Source organism: Caretta caretta, chromosome 14 (assembly GCF_965140235.1).
Source record: "Caretta caretta isolate rCarCar2 chromosome 14, rCarCar1.hap1, whole genome shotgun sequence".
NCBI lineage: Eukaryota > Metazoa > Chordata > Testudines > Cheloniidae > Caretta > Caretta caretta.
In genome coordinates, this window is record NC_134219.1 from 12622622 (window position 1) to 12637739 (window position 15118).

At 39.5% G+C, this 15118-nt stretch overlaps 1 protein-coding gene and 1 long non-coding RNA gene across 6 annotated transcripts in view; one reads left to right on the top strand and one right to left on the bottom strand.

The window, feature by feature from the left end:
* Window positions 1-15118, top strand: part of CA10 (carbonic anhydrase 10) — a 328547-nt gene that overhangs the window by 294862 nt on the left and 18567 nt on the right. For 2 of the 3 annotated variants that reach the window (XM_048818030.2, XM_048818028.2), the window contains one exon: window positions 13240-13335. The exons of the other annotated variant lie outside the window; for it this stretch is intronic. In XM_048818030.2, coding sequence (XP_048673987.1) covers window positions 13240-13335 — 96 coding nt within the window. The remainder of the gene's footprint in view (window positions 1-13239; window positions 13336-15118) is intronic. 3 annotated transcript variants of the gene reach the window in all.
* LOC125621287 (uncharacterized) overlaps window positions 1-15118 on the bottom strand; it is a 279878-nt gene that overhangs the window by 111771 nt on the left and 152989 nt on the right. The window lies entirely within an intron of this gene.

Below are 15118 nucleotides of genomic sequence, written 5' to 3' on the forward strand. Positions count from 1 at the left end.
GACCACTAGGACATGCACAATTCTTCCAGAAAGTCAGAGCCCTGTAATGCAACTGGATACATAAAAGCTACATCCTATCTAGGCATGGTATCTGAGCATCTAGCATACCTGACATGAAAGAGTAGTCAAAATTACTTGTAACATTCTTTGGTCAGAAATCCCTTTACATGCTGATGGGAGATGCAGCAAGGGCAGTGGCTCAGGGAGTCCCGTAAGAAGTTTGTGGTTGATCTTTACCGAAAATACCATTCCTATTTTTTGGGAACAGATGCACCAGAAAGTTTAAGACACTCACTCACCCTTCATTTGTATGTCTCAGTATAACAAGAGGAATTACCTAAACAGCAACTGTTAATTAATTGTAAAAGGTCATATGATGAGAGTAACTCATGAGGTTAGCTCCTTGCAGGGGAATCACAGACAAAGCTTGCTAGCCATTACTCTGCGGTAATATCACCATTTGGTCATAATAAAGTTTTTTACATAATCTGCAGTTTAAGTATTAATTCCCAGTGCATAACTATTTTACGTAGGTTTCACAACCAGGTACAGAGTTAACTACTGACTATTGCATTTCATATCAAATACCTTTATACAGGTGTCTTTTCACAAGCTAATAAAAGATGGAACTCCTCTTTTAACTGCATCTTCCTAGCCCTAATCTATTTGAAAGGAAAAACTAGAATCCTGTATTTTCTTATTTGTTTAGGGTAATTGGTGGCATACGGTTATGTATTTAGATGAGACGACTATTAATCCAGTGTTAATGATGCCCGTAGTGTGGGTCTGCTTTTTTTTTCTCCTTTTTTAAGATATACAATAACTGGCCAAAGCAATAAAATGCAAAAAGCAATTTGTCACCAAGAGGCTAAACAAAAGGCCAAGAGGCCTTTATTTTTAATACAATGAGGATGCCAAAGATACTAGAGATTTATAAAATAAAATGATATGAAACAGATGTTTTTGGCATTCTGCTACTTTGCTGTATTAAATTTAATTAATCTTTTTAATTTACTTTAATCTTGAAACCACACAGCAGTGTGATAAAATGCTAAGTAAACTGCTGGAAGTCTAGGTGGTCAGGTAAAATTTATTTCACCAATATACCAACATATAAAAGCATACCACTCCTGTGATTTTAGCAAAATAAAACAACAAAAGACAAGTAGATGTATGGATTAATTAATAAGGAGTATGTGAATAATAGCATCTTGGGCAACATTAATATTTCTTGGTGGATCACCCTGTGAGAGAGAGACAAATGTTTCAGTTATGCAAAAAGACAACTAACATGCATCATAACTCTTAACTACTTAAAGTGTGTCAGCAATATTTTCTAGTACCCAATCTTCCAAACTTTAATCTCCTTGAGAGGAGTCTTTGGAGAGACTTTGCAGGATTGGACCCCCAGGGTGAAATCCTGGCTCTACTGAAGTCAGTTTGAGTTTTGCCTTTGGCCTCAATACAGCCAGGATTTCACCCAACAAGAGGATTAAAGAAAGGTGTTTGTAATTTTTGTAATTATTTATTTTACCTTTTAAAGTAATAGCAATATTTTTTCATAGCAGGATCAAGAAGGTGGCAATACAGCACAAAAATATTAGTTACTGTACAGCTGCAGGCTATAACAGACTATGACAAACTATAATCTACCTTCTCCTTTCTGAAGTAGCTCTGGAGTGACCAAAACAGTATGAAAGTATATTCATCATTTGACAAGGGCCTGCAAGTTGTTCCTTGAGAAATAATTAAGGCTGTTCATTAAGGAGGACCATGGGTCTAAGGTGGAAGAATAATCTATTGGTTAATAGGCTCAAATAATATTTTTGAGATCAGTGTAAACAAATACATTTGCTTTTATGTGTTTTTAAGGATTTGTTCCAGCTCATGCCAACCAGGGCGGATTTTTTGATCTAATGGCAAACACAACTGTAATATTGTCTCGTTTGTTTTACATATCTTCAAAAAACTGGCTGTTTATGATACTCTAGAACGCAAGTTCTCTTGGGCAGGTATCTGTGCCTTATGCAATGCCAAGCATGCTGTAAGGAAGAGCTTAACAAAATAATAAATGAGAAGTTGTCCAAAGAATACAGTGCATGAAATAAACTCAAAAGACTTTTAAGACTTGGAATTTACTAATCGTGACTCTGTCTTTTATATAGTAAAAAATCAGAGATACAGACATATTCTTGTACACATATGGACATCCCTACAGGTGTCAGGAAAGCTCAGAGCATGTGTTCTAATGTAGTCTGTAGATCATTTCACCAAATTTTGTTAACAAACATACAGTGGTTGAAACCCTTTGGTGGGGGGGGGGGGGGATTTTTAGAAACAAGCGAGAGCCGAAAAAAATACACATTGTCCCAAATACAGTACTAGCTCAGCTACTGAAACAGCATCTGCTGACTTGGAGTGCTATGTTTTTATATTTTGCAACAGAAGTGCTTTCAGATGGTCATTGTAGAACTGATCCTGAAAGAAATGAACTGTCCATCTTCACATCCCATTCAAGCCATTGAGCATTTAGGACCTTTTGAACCTTGCAGGATTAGACCCTATGTCATAGCATCAGCAAGATTGCACCTTCCACTGCATCACTGTTTTCCACTCAATTCCTGAAGTGATGAGTGGTATTGGCAAGAAGGAAAAACAGCAAGCAAGATCAAATGTGCTAAAAACCCTGATATATCACTCACAGTGGCCAAATGCCATAACGTCTTGCAGGACACCTACTTTCTTTCACTTATTTAGACCAGGGGTTCTCAAACTGTGGGTTGGTACCCCAAAGTGGGTCATGACCCCATTTTAATGGGGTCACCAGGGCTGGTTTTAGACTTGCTAGGGCCCGGGACCAAAGCCCGAGCCCCACCACCCAGGGCCAAACCCAACGGCTTCAGCTGTGGGTGGCAGGGCTCAGATTACAGGCCCCCCTCCTGGGACGATGGGGCTCAGGCTTTGGCCCTCCCCACCAGAGTGGCGGGGCTCGGATTTTGGTCCCCCCGGCCTGGGCCAGTGGGGTTCAGGCTTTGGTCCCCACTCTTGGGGTCATGTAGTAATTTTTGTTGTTAAAAGGGGGTTGTGGTGCAATGAACTTCGAGACCCCCTGCTTTAGACCATATCTAAAAATTACTTTTTTTTTTTAAATACAAAGTAGATGGTAATGTCTGTGTACATCACAGAAATTGCAGAATCTCTCTCACAAAACGAGGACAATAAACTAATTTCAGATCCAGAGAATGAATGTGACAAAAGAATTCTGACCTCTCTCCTCTTCCTGAGGTCTATTTTAAAAGAACTATAGCAACATCTGTATTTTAAGATATGACAGTCAAATACTTTATTTCTTGGTTTTCATTCATTACAGTTTCATTACTGAATGGACGCCAATTACATTAAAATTAAATCTATTCCTTTAACTGTTGTTAATAAACCTTGTATATACAAAACTTTATCTTTTTTTTTTCCTTAATGAGATCTAAGTCACTTGCTGCAAAGACTTTGCATCCAAACACTTAACTTGTCTACCAGAGCAATTCAGTTTGCTTCTCCTTTCCTGCTGGACTGGAAATATGCTCTGAACTCTGTGTTCACTCTAAATCAGGTGTCACAACAGTTTATTGGGCGGCATAGTATAATAAAAAATGTTACAGTTACAGATTAGCTGTTCATAGATAGATTCATAGATATTAAGGTCAGAAGGGACCATTAGGATCATCTAGTCTGACCTCCTGCACAACACAGGCCACAGAATCTCACCCACCCACTCCTGCGAAAAACCTCTCACCTATGTCTGAGCTATTGAAGTCCTCAAATTGTGGTTTAAAGACTTCAAGGAGCAGAGAATCCTCCAGCAAGTGACCTGTGCCCCATGCTACAGAGGAAGGCGAAAAACCTCCAGGGCCTCTTCCAATCTGCCCAGGAAGAAAATTGCTTCCCGACCCCAAATATGGCGATCAGCTAAACCCTGAGCATATGGGCAAGATTCACCAGCCAGATACCCAGGAAAGAATTTTCTGTAGTAACTCTGATCCCACCCCATCTAACATCGCATCACAGGCCATTGGGCCTATTTACCATGAATATTTAAAGATCAATTAATTACCAAAATCATGTTATCCCATCATACCATCTCCTCCATAAAACTTTACCGAGTTTAATCTTAAAGCCAGATAGATCTTTTGCCCCCACTACTTCCCTTGGAAGGCTATTCCAAAAGTTCACTCCTCTGATGGTTAGAAACCTTCATCTAATTTCAAGTCTAAACTTCCCAATGACCAGTTTATATCCATTTGTTCTTGTGTCCACATTGGTACTGAGCTTAAATAATTCCTCTCCCTCTCCGGTATTTATCCCTCTGATATATTTATAGAGAGCAATCATATCTCCCCTCAACCTTCTTTTACTTAGGCTAAACAAGCCAAGCTCCTTGAGTCTCCTTTCATAAGACAGGTTTTCCATTCCTCAGATCATCCTAGTAGCCCTTCTCTGTACCTGTTCCAGTTTGAATTCATCCTTCTTAAACATGGGAGACCAGAACTGCACACAGTATTCCAGGTGAGGTCTCACCAGTGCCTTGTATAACGGTACTGTTCCCTGCTGTCATTCCCTTTGTTTGGAGTCCTTGTCATTTACAAATCAAGATGGTTATATGCTCAATTATAACACTTGCAGGTAGGACAAAGGTTATTTCCATTACTCCCAACAGCAGTAAGGAGAACATTCTGTGTAATGGACTGTGGGATTTTAAATTCCATAAGTCTAATAATTCTCCATATCTCAGTGCTAAAGAACCTTGTATTGTTCCCTTGCAGCGATCTAACGTTTAATCTAGTATGCATATGTAATCTCATGATAAACAACCATATTTCACAGGTATTTTTAAAAGATTGCTGAATAGAAGCCATAGAATTTGTGGTGCCCAGGAAAGCTAGCACGGCAGTCTCCTCTTGCTTGGCCAAATGGTTTTGATCAAATGCCACAACGGAAGCATTCCACATGACCAGCTATGCAGCATGCTTTACTGGGGTATGGGATCAAGAGAAAAGTCAAGTAGCGTATCTCTTGGCATCCAGAAAGAACTGCATCTGACATCGGATCAATCTAATAAATATTTCGAGCTGGTCTCAAGCAAAATATACGTGCGTAATAATTAAGCTTTTTAATGATATACACATGCATATATACATACATACATGCTTCTTAAGGGAAGGAGTTAGGCCCTTTCCCCCACATTAGCCAGAAACTGATCTATAATGTCAACAGTATGTTATTCTGCAAAGAGGAAGCCTTACCAGACTGAGCAGTGCATGTAAACAATTCAGTGCATGGGATACGGGATAGTAGACTACTCCTGATATACTGTAGTCAGCTCATACTGATACTCCCAATGCTGCCAACCTCAGATATCTAAAAACTTGTGTGTGTGCTTCTGGTCCAATGCACATTCTTGGAAGAGATGGAACAAGGACACATTTTGGATTTTCATTGACTAATATGAGAGTGATAAATCTTAATTCCCTCCCTCTCCCTGAAAAACAGAACTTCTGTTGCTCAAGGTAAACAAAGAACTATCTGTTGTTCTTTGGCAAATTAATCTTAGTGGGAGAGTCTTCCAAAGGAAATCAGTAGCATATAACAAGAATGTATATTGTTTAAGAGCCCTGAAACTCAAAGCAGAACTTAAAGGGATTTTCCTCACTGTATGGACTGTGAGTTTGTTAAAGAAAAAAGAACAATGCCATCACTTGAAAGGTGAGATTTGTCTAAGGAACAAGCTTAACTCTATAGGGTCTAAGCACCACCCTTTACGGAAAAGTCCTACTGAACATTATAGGGATTAAACCGATAGAATACAATAGGTATTTCACAAGTTTCTATAGAAGTTACTTCTGAAAATTTATAGACTTTAATAGAGAATTATATATGAATTTCTTTTGTGGGGAAAACAAAATACCCGTGTAGCACTGCCATGCTCATTGTACTGTGACTTTAAGTGATCGACTATGCAATTCTTTAATTTATCCCCCATTTTATAATTAATACTTATATGTATTAATCATATCTCCAATCCCAAAGCACTGTACGAATATAAAACATACAACCTAAGGATAAATATCTTTAACAGAAAAAACAACAAACTAATAAGCCACCTATAGGACAACCTACAAAGCTGTAAGTTCATCACACAGAGAGTTACCACAGATAATACAGTCACCTTAAATACCTCACCTCATTCTTTCTGGAAAAGTCCAAGAGTATTGATAGGCCTTCCAGGGTGCCCTAAAGCTTAAAAAAATCTGGGCTCTTTTGGACCAGTGGGGAAAAGGATCCCTCCCCAAACAGAAACCACTACCCTGCCAGAACTCTCCCCAAGGATTTCCACTGGTTACAGCTGCAGCAGTAACAATCTATGAGATAATCAATATCCAAACCTTTTATATGTGATGTGATCTAGCAGGGCAGTGTCTCCAGGAGCTCCTGGCTGAATCCTTTTGAGATTCTCATTTCAACTGCTAATTTTTTTGCTGCTATGGAAACCTTTTTGAGCACTAAGACAAAACTATAAAAAGGCACGGGAGGGGCAGCTGGATCAAAAGGACAGCCAAGATAGTGGAGCCATGCAAACAGAAAGCACATACAAGAAGTTACCTTAAATCCAACTACAATACTGGATAGTGGGAGCCTGCCTGCCCTGGGAATTTGGCTTGATTCCAGCCATTAGTGGCCAGCCACATATATGCGAACAAACTCCTGCTATTGAGAGAGTAAACTGAAAATTGCACTGGGGGATCTTGCCCCTACTTGAAATCAAGGCAAGCTGCACTGGTACAAACTGTGCTTTATAGCAGTTTATACGAGAAGTTTGCACTGGTACAGCTACACTGGTGGATGAGATTGGTACAAATCCCAGCCTAGACAACATCTCTGTTTCAGAACTCAAAGTATCTCTGCAATTCCTCCTCAGACTGAATAATTGAAAGGCGCAGACTACAGTATTTCAGAACCAGCTAGCAGCAATAGAACAAAGAAAGCAGCAGCGTCTGATTCAGCTCAGACTACACACCCTCATCTGCAACTGTGGGAAAACAGTTGTTTACTTAGAGGATAAAACTGAATATTCTTGAAAATAGAAGCTGAGGACTCTGGGTCTCCCTGAATCAGATTAACAAGCACTTTGCTCTTTCAAAAAAAACTCAGAGACAGTTTAATGCTCTGTATTAAATTCTGTAGGTATTTTCCTTAAAGGCAAAACCTGCAAAATTAATGCACACTCTCTCTCTCTCACACCCACACACACCCCATTTCTTTATGCAATTTTTATGCTTCTGCGTATTTGGGGAATAGTTTTCAAAAACTAATTCCTCAACCAGTTCAGTAGCCTGTAGGTGAATACCCAGTTACTGGAGACAAGCACATTTGGGGATCTTCAGCATAAAGCTTTTTTTTTTTTTTTTTTTTTTTACAAAAAAAAACATTTGTAATACAATGAACTTCTTGTGCTGGAATTAAATTGAAGTAGCTGCAATCCCCCATCTGCTCAGTTGATTTAGAGTAGTTGGCTTGTCATTATAAATGGAGTTTAAATCTAGTTGCCTTGAAAAATTAAGCCAATCTGGTTATTAAAACGTTTGATGTAGTCAATTAATATCATGAGAACCAAGATCTATGTGTCCACTCAATACCAGTCCCATGGGAGTTTTGCCACTGTACACAATGGCAGCAGAATCAGGGCTATCTAGCAACGCATTTTAACTAAATTGCTTATCAGCTTGATTTTGATGGAGGAAATTGCTTGTTTGGAGATTGTATTTGGTGTACATTACCAATATGACTATTCAGCAATTACTAACATAAATTGATTTTTGTTGTTAATTAGCATGTTATGAACAAAGGGAATAAAATGAATGCTTTAGAAGGTTTTAATTTTTATTATATACAGTGCTGTTTGGCAGGTCAGACTCATCCAAAGGGACTTTTTGATTAACAGGTAGTTGGAAGGATTTGTTGATATGCAAATTACTTGTTTATAGAATTTGAGTTCCCGGGGGAGAGGGGAAAAGAGAAGGAGAGTTGATACAATCTGAATTTTTAACTGTTTTGATGTATTGGTGGCAGGGTTGCTGCAGCAGCCAGAGTTGGTCCCAAGATACGAAAAAGATAGGGTAGATGAAGTAATATCTGCTCTTGGACCAACTTCACTTGTTGAGAGAGATAAGCTTTTAAACTTCACAGACAAGTGGAGCTCAAAAGCTTGTCTCTCTCACCAACAGAAGCTGGTCCAATAAAAAATATTACCTTACCCACCTTGTCTCTCCCTCGATTTATTAGGTAATTTTTTCTTTTTGGCCGTATGACTAATCATGGTACCATAATGATACTAAAGCCTAAATCATTCCCACTATGGCCTCTCACTGTGTCCATTATTTTACCTCATTGGAAAGGTGGATTAATCAAGGCCCTAATTAGCAGAGCTGGTTAGAAAAAAATTGAATCTCAGTGTTTTTACTGTGGAAAAAGGGACATTTTTCGGCAGCAATTTTCACAGAAAGAATTTCCCATTTTTTAACCAGCTCTTCTTAGTAAAAATAGCTCATTCCACACTACGGTAGTTAGCAAGGCTGGAAGTTGGGCCTCAACCTATGTTGAGGGGTTTTTTTTTAAACATACTATTTGGGACTAGCCCTGGAGCAATTTGAACAGTTGGGAAAGGAGGGATAGTCTGTGCGTGCAGGGCTATAGGAACAGGGAGCTGGGAAGAGGCACCAATTGGAAGCACTGGTACAGGTGAGGGGGTTTCAACCAAATAGTACAAATAGGATGACCAGATGTCCTGATACTAGGGGCTTTGTCTTATATAGGCAATTATGCACCCCACCCCAGCCCACCCCGAAAAAAGTGTCCCAATTTTTCACACTTGCTGTCTGGTCACCCTAAGTACAAATGTTCCTCTGGATCAGAGTGTGTTACAGGAAAGAGAGATTAATTATAGGACAGTGGATAAATTAACTAGTCAGCCAATTTCCCATCAGGTCAAGCCTGTTAATTCACCCACGCATAGATGCCCACTAATCACCTGCAATTTGAGCTCAGACATTTGGCATGGATTGCAGAGCCCCATTCCAGCATTATGATTTCCCTTCACTCCACCTATTAGTCTTGATCCTACAAACTCTGTCTCTGGAATGGGAACTGGGTGTTTTCTCACTGTTTCTGCATGTTGTCCTCAATGGGGATTCCCACTTACAAAAAAGAAAGATGAAGTCAGTCTCTTATCTTTACTTTACTCAGTCTGGCCAGTCTTGTACTCACAGTTTGGTTCATTAGATTAACAAAAGCTGACCTAGGTAACTCAGGGACTTACTAGACGAGAAAATCCCATCTAAAGCATATTTCATGACCTATTTCCTCACAAATTCACTGACCAGCTTGGGCTGCTGGAGTGAATGCTAGTAAATAAAATCAGAACATAGGCTGCTGAGCTTAAGAGTGTCAACAAGGGCACAGTCCCCATGGCTAAGATGTTCTAAAAATTCAGTCATATCACAAGCTGATGACTAATAAGCCTGGAACCTCTGGTTGCAGTTTAGTGAAAACTCCCACTAATTCTTCACAAGACCTTTAGAAGACATGCCACAATAGGATAGTTAATGCTTCCTCCAACTCTGCTGGCTCTCAAAGCTCAGAATATGACTTCGTGGCCTACTCTGACATTTTTTCTTCCTGCTTCCAGGTTGTTTGTTTGTCTTGCTTAAAAATTTCCTACCGTGCCAGTTGTAGGAAGGTCAACTGATAGTTCACAATCCAGCAGAGGAGAAAAATAGTAAAAAATTAATACATTGTCAACCATTTTGACCCTCACACTCAGGTTTTTTTGTTTTGTTTTGGGTAGTTAAATGAGAGTTATAAAAGATAAAGCTGTATGCCAAGGGTCCAGGCCTGCTCAACATACTAAAGCAAACAGGGAATTTATAACCTCATCCAATATCCTTGAGGCTGAGAACTATGCCTTTATTGAACATGTATGTAGGGGTTGGGTGTTTTACTTTATGTGAATCAGGGCAGCAAGATCAGGCATTTGCACATAATATGCCAGATGCATTTTGCGGTCAAGGCACCTTATAGGAAAAAGTAGTATCTGAATACTCCCAAAGTTTATAAGGCATCATTTATTCCTCTCAAGTTATGAATAATGAGGCAGTAACCATGTAGGTTATGCTTGATTTAGAAACGTATGCCATAACTTTGATTGCTGCTGGCTCACATATTAATGGACATACATATTTTGGTGGTAAACAAAGGCCTTAACATTATTATTTTTAATAAATACATCGCAAAAAAGTCAGGTAACTCTTGCTACACCAATCTTTGCTACTGTGTCCTTGCACAACTGGGGCACTAAGCATTCTATCTGTCATAGGGACAGAGTCATTGTGGTTATTAAGCCCCATTTTAGCAAGATTTTTCTCCATGAACATGATCATCTCATGTGGGGAAAGCCTTCTATGGTGCAGCTTCTTTGCTGGCTATAGAAGACTTTAGCCATTTGGAGGGTAAAAGAGAACCTTTGGTCTGATATTAATCTGATATTGTGAGCTAAGCAGAACAAACTTTGTGAGTTCAAGAAGTATGAATGGAACAAAACTTTTCAAAGTTTCTTTAAATTCAAAATTCCAAGTTTAATTCTGCCAACAGTATTTGATATTAATATACAGAAGTCAGTTTGTGTTCTCATTTCATCTGGTGTAACTCCTTTGACTTCATAGAATATCAGAGTTGGAAGGGACCTCAGGAGGCCATCTAGTCCGACCTCCTGCTCAAAGCAGGACCAATCCCCAACTAAATCATCCCAGCCAGGGCTTTGTCAAGCCTGATCTTAAAAACCTTGAAGAAAGGAGAGTCCACCACCTCCATAGGTAACCCATTCCAGTGTTTCACCACCCTCCTAGTGAAAATTTTTTTTCCTAATATCCAACCTAAACCTCCCCCCACTGCAGCTTGAGACCATTACTCCTTGTTCTGTCATCAGCTACCACTGAGAACAGTCTAGATCCATCCTCTTTGGAACCCCCTTTCAGGTAGTTGAAAGCAGCTATCAAATCCCCCCTCATTCTTCTCTTCTGCAGACTAAATAACCCCAGTTCCTTCAGCCTTTCCTCATAAGTCATGTGCTCCAGCCCCCTAATCATTTTTGTTGCCCTTTCCAATTTTTCCACATCCTTCTTGTAGTGTGGGGCTCAAAACTGGACACACTACTCCAGATGAGGCCTCACCAATGCCGAATAGAGGGGAATGATCACGTCCCTCGATCTGCTGGCAATGCTCCTACTTATACAGCCCAAAATGCCGTTAGCCTTCTTGGCAACAAGGGCACACTGTTGACTCATATCCATCTTCTCGTCCAATGTAATCCCCAGGTCCTTTTCTGCAGAACTGCTGCTTAGCCAGTCGATCCCCAGCCTGTAGCAGTGCATGGGATTCTTCCTTCCTAAGTGCAGGACTCTGCACTTGTCCTTGTTGAACCGCATCAGATTTCTTTTGGCCCAATCATCTAATTTGTCTAGGACCGTCTGTATCCTATCTCTACCCTCCAGCGTATCTACCACTTCTCCCAGTTTAGTGTCATCTGCAAACTTGCTGAGGGTGCAATCCACACCATCCTCCAGATCATTAATGGCTCCAGTGGAGTCACTCTGGATTTTCACCAGTGTAACAGACAGCACAATGTAACAGTTTTTTTAAATTTTAAATCTGAGTTTAAATCAGAATTCCCAAGTTCGGGAAATATTGTCTATTTTCTGTGCTGATCTTAGGTCCAAGTATTCAGATATTCTGAATTCAGATACTAAAATGTAAATCATTAGCTCAGTCCTTTTCTACCTGCCCATGTGGTGTGTAGCTATATGAATCTACTACCCAAAGTTCGTACTTTAAGTCAGCAGTGGCCACTATGATAGTCTGAGCTATAGAAGTGCTGTGGAGAATGCTTCATGACCAGATGTTGGGGGAGGATCATTTCTCCCAGTTGCTGGTGAGCTCCCCCTTCATAAATCCCATTTTCTATGGATTTGCAAAAGGGACAGAGATTTAGACCTTAATGACATGTGACCATTTTCTAAAATCTATTATTATTATATAACATACATGATGCTCTGTACCTGGCATAATATCACACCAATTAGTACACAGTGAATCACTGTAAGTTCAGTCAGGGTCGTAAAAATGCTTTTTTATGCCATGAAGGTATTTTCTTTTTTTTTCCTTCCTTCCTTTGTTTGTTTTTGCCAGTGGATTTCTTTTTCTCCCATTAAGTTAAGTTTTAATCATGATGACCCTCTGAGGGTCTGGAGTTTAAATTCCAAATGCCAGGCTGCTGGGCTTTTAAAAATGCTGGAACAGTGGCACTAATTTTTCAGTCTTGGTTGCCTAAAGCGAGGCATCTCGGTAAGTTGCCTGATTGTCAGAGATGCTGAATACCCACAGTTCCCTCTGACTACTTTGGGAGTAAAGGGCATTCATCACCCCTGAGAAATCAGGCTATTTATTACTATTATTTATATTGCAGTAGTATCCAAAGGCCCCAATCAGATTTGAGCCCCTTGTGCTGTGTGACATACAGGAAGAGAAACAATCCCTGCTCCAAGGACCTGACCACCTAAAACACAGTTTTTAAATTAAGACAAGATGCAGCCAAGTTGATGCAACAAACAAGCAGGAGGAACCAGGGAAGACAAGCGTTAATGACAGGTGCTTAACTCCGGGCAACCAATTTGGAAAATTTTGGCCAATGACATTAGTCTCTTGAATTTTAAACAGCTACAAAACGCAACAACGTTTTCTGTCTTATATGTTTGTGAAAATATTTCAACCCCTGAAAGCTCTGAGTTTGAGCTGATGCTGAAGAGTACATATTACTTGATGCCTATGGCAACTATTGTTGCAGCAGGGAAATTATGCCAACCCCTGCAGTGCACTTCATATGTGGTAAATTCACTTAACAGCAATTTAGAAGACGACACCCTGGTGCTGTGCCAGTTTGAGCCAGATGGTCATGGAGATTATTAAAATCATGCATGTTGCAAAAACCTCTGAAAAATTGCACTGTTAGAAAGTTTACTAGCATGGTGGGGATCCTAATAAAAACAATCAGGATATATATCAAAATAGTATTTACAGACAAATTCACGGTATGATTCTCCACTGTTTAATCATAATTTCCCCCCCTGCATCTTTTAGGTTCAACTAATCCACTATAACCATGAGTTGTATACAAATGTCACAGAGGCTGCAAAAAGTCCCAATGGCTTGGTGGTAGTTTCTATATTTATGAAAGTAAGTATTTAAATTTCATAAATATTATCTAATGTTTAAATTACTGAGATTTTGCCATGAACAGAATTTTAGAATTAGCACTAGTCACCATCGTTTGTATTGGGTCAGCGCCTGTTGCTTCAGTCAGAAGTCAAGAGACCCCATTGCGCTATGCACTGTACACTCATAATGAAAGAGACTGTCCCTACTCCACAGAGCCTGAAGTCTAATGGGGAAACACACCATGTGGGGGGAAAACAGTTTGGTAGGGAGGACAAGGCACAGTGAAACGAACATATTTGATACAATAAACGACAGCTATTGCAGTTTATAGTTTCACATTAAAATGCTCAGGGAAGTTATTAATTCTGCAGATTTGAGGTGTCTGAAAAGATGCAAAAGTGAATATATAATTAAAATTAACCCTTTTCTTGTGGGGGTGAGGAATGGGGAGAGAGAACAATTGCATTTTAGAGGAGTGGTGACTGGTTATAAATCAAGAAATGAGTTTCCCTATCAATGTCATTTAAAACACCTTAGATTATCACAACTGAAAGAATGTTGAAAATCTAGTTGTCTTTTACTTTTTTTGCATTTCACACAGGTAGAAGAACATACGATTATTATCTATTAGCCTTCATACCAGACATGCCCTCTACACTCCTCTACATCTAATGTTAATACTCAGAGTTTATTCAAACACTTTAGAATCCTCCTCTCCTCTTATTACCTCCTTGCGGCAATATCCTCCACCTTGCCTTACTAAGTGTTTATTGCAAAACATTAGCTGCTCCTACAAGGGGAACAATGCTCTGATTTACTATGCACCTCAAAGTATCTAGCCCATGTTCACAGAAATTATATAGAGTCAGTCTTTAAAAAAAAAGAAAAAAGAAAAGAAAAATCCCTTTTAGTATACTCTGATCTAAATTTATAAGGATCAAACTTACTGTCAAAACACCAACCTCATAATTAAAATATCTATTTCACCAGTTATCTTGGAAAGTTGGACCTGCTTGGTGCCTTTTGTACAGCTCTAATATTTGAGGTATTTGTCAGAAAGATCTTCAGATTATCTCTTTCCTCCCTGATATACTGTACTGTGAGGCCAGTGAGTTAACTGTAGTTTGTGCAAAGGGGTAGAATTGAAGCATCTCCTGGATACTGCCCACAATTTTCAGTTCTGTGTGAATAACTTCATCATTCCTGTGTACTACTTTAGTTGCACTCCTAATGTAATGAGTAACCCGAAGTGTAGAACCTGATTTGTTGTTTCCCTTCACACAGATACTTGGGTCTTTGCCCTCCATATATAGTGACAGTGCATGTTTTGTTTGGAATGTCTGAGTCAGTGTAAATCATTCCCTGAAATAATTGTGCATCAAAATAGACAAAGTATTTGATGGCCACTGAACAGAACTGTCCCCTACTGCCAAATATTTCAGTAGGTTTAAATGTTGAGGGGTAAAAAATATTTCACAGAGAAAAGCACTGAATGCACCAGATCCTGTTCCATATACCACTTGATCAGGCATGCCCTGGCCACCTCCTGATATTGGGGGATGAGCCGATTCGGGGGAGAATCCCCTGCTTGTTCTATGGGGAGGAGAAAAACAAACAAACAATCTGGGGAAACAACTACAAGGATTTCAGAGGTTTCCTGTTCCTCAAATGGTGAGGATTCAGAACAGAACCTTCTCAATGCTTGGGGCAGTTTGGAGGTGGGATTCTGGTTCAGACCCATAATGGCTATATTACACATTTTATGACATTACCAAGCTTCACAGTAAAAGAGTTTTGAAAC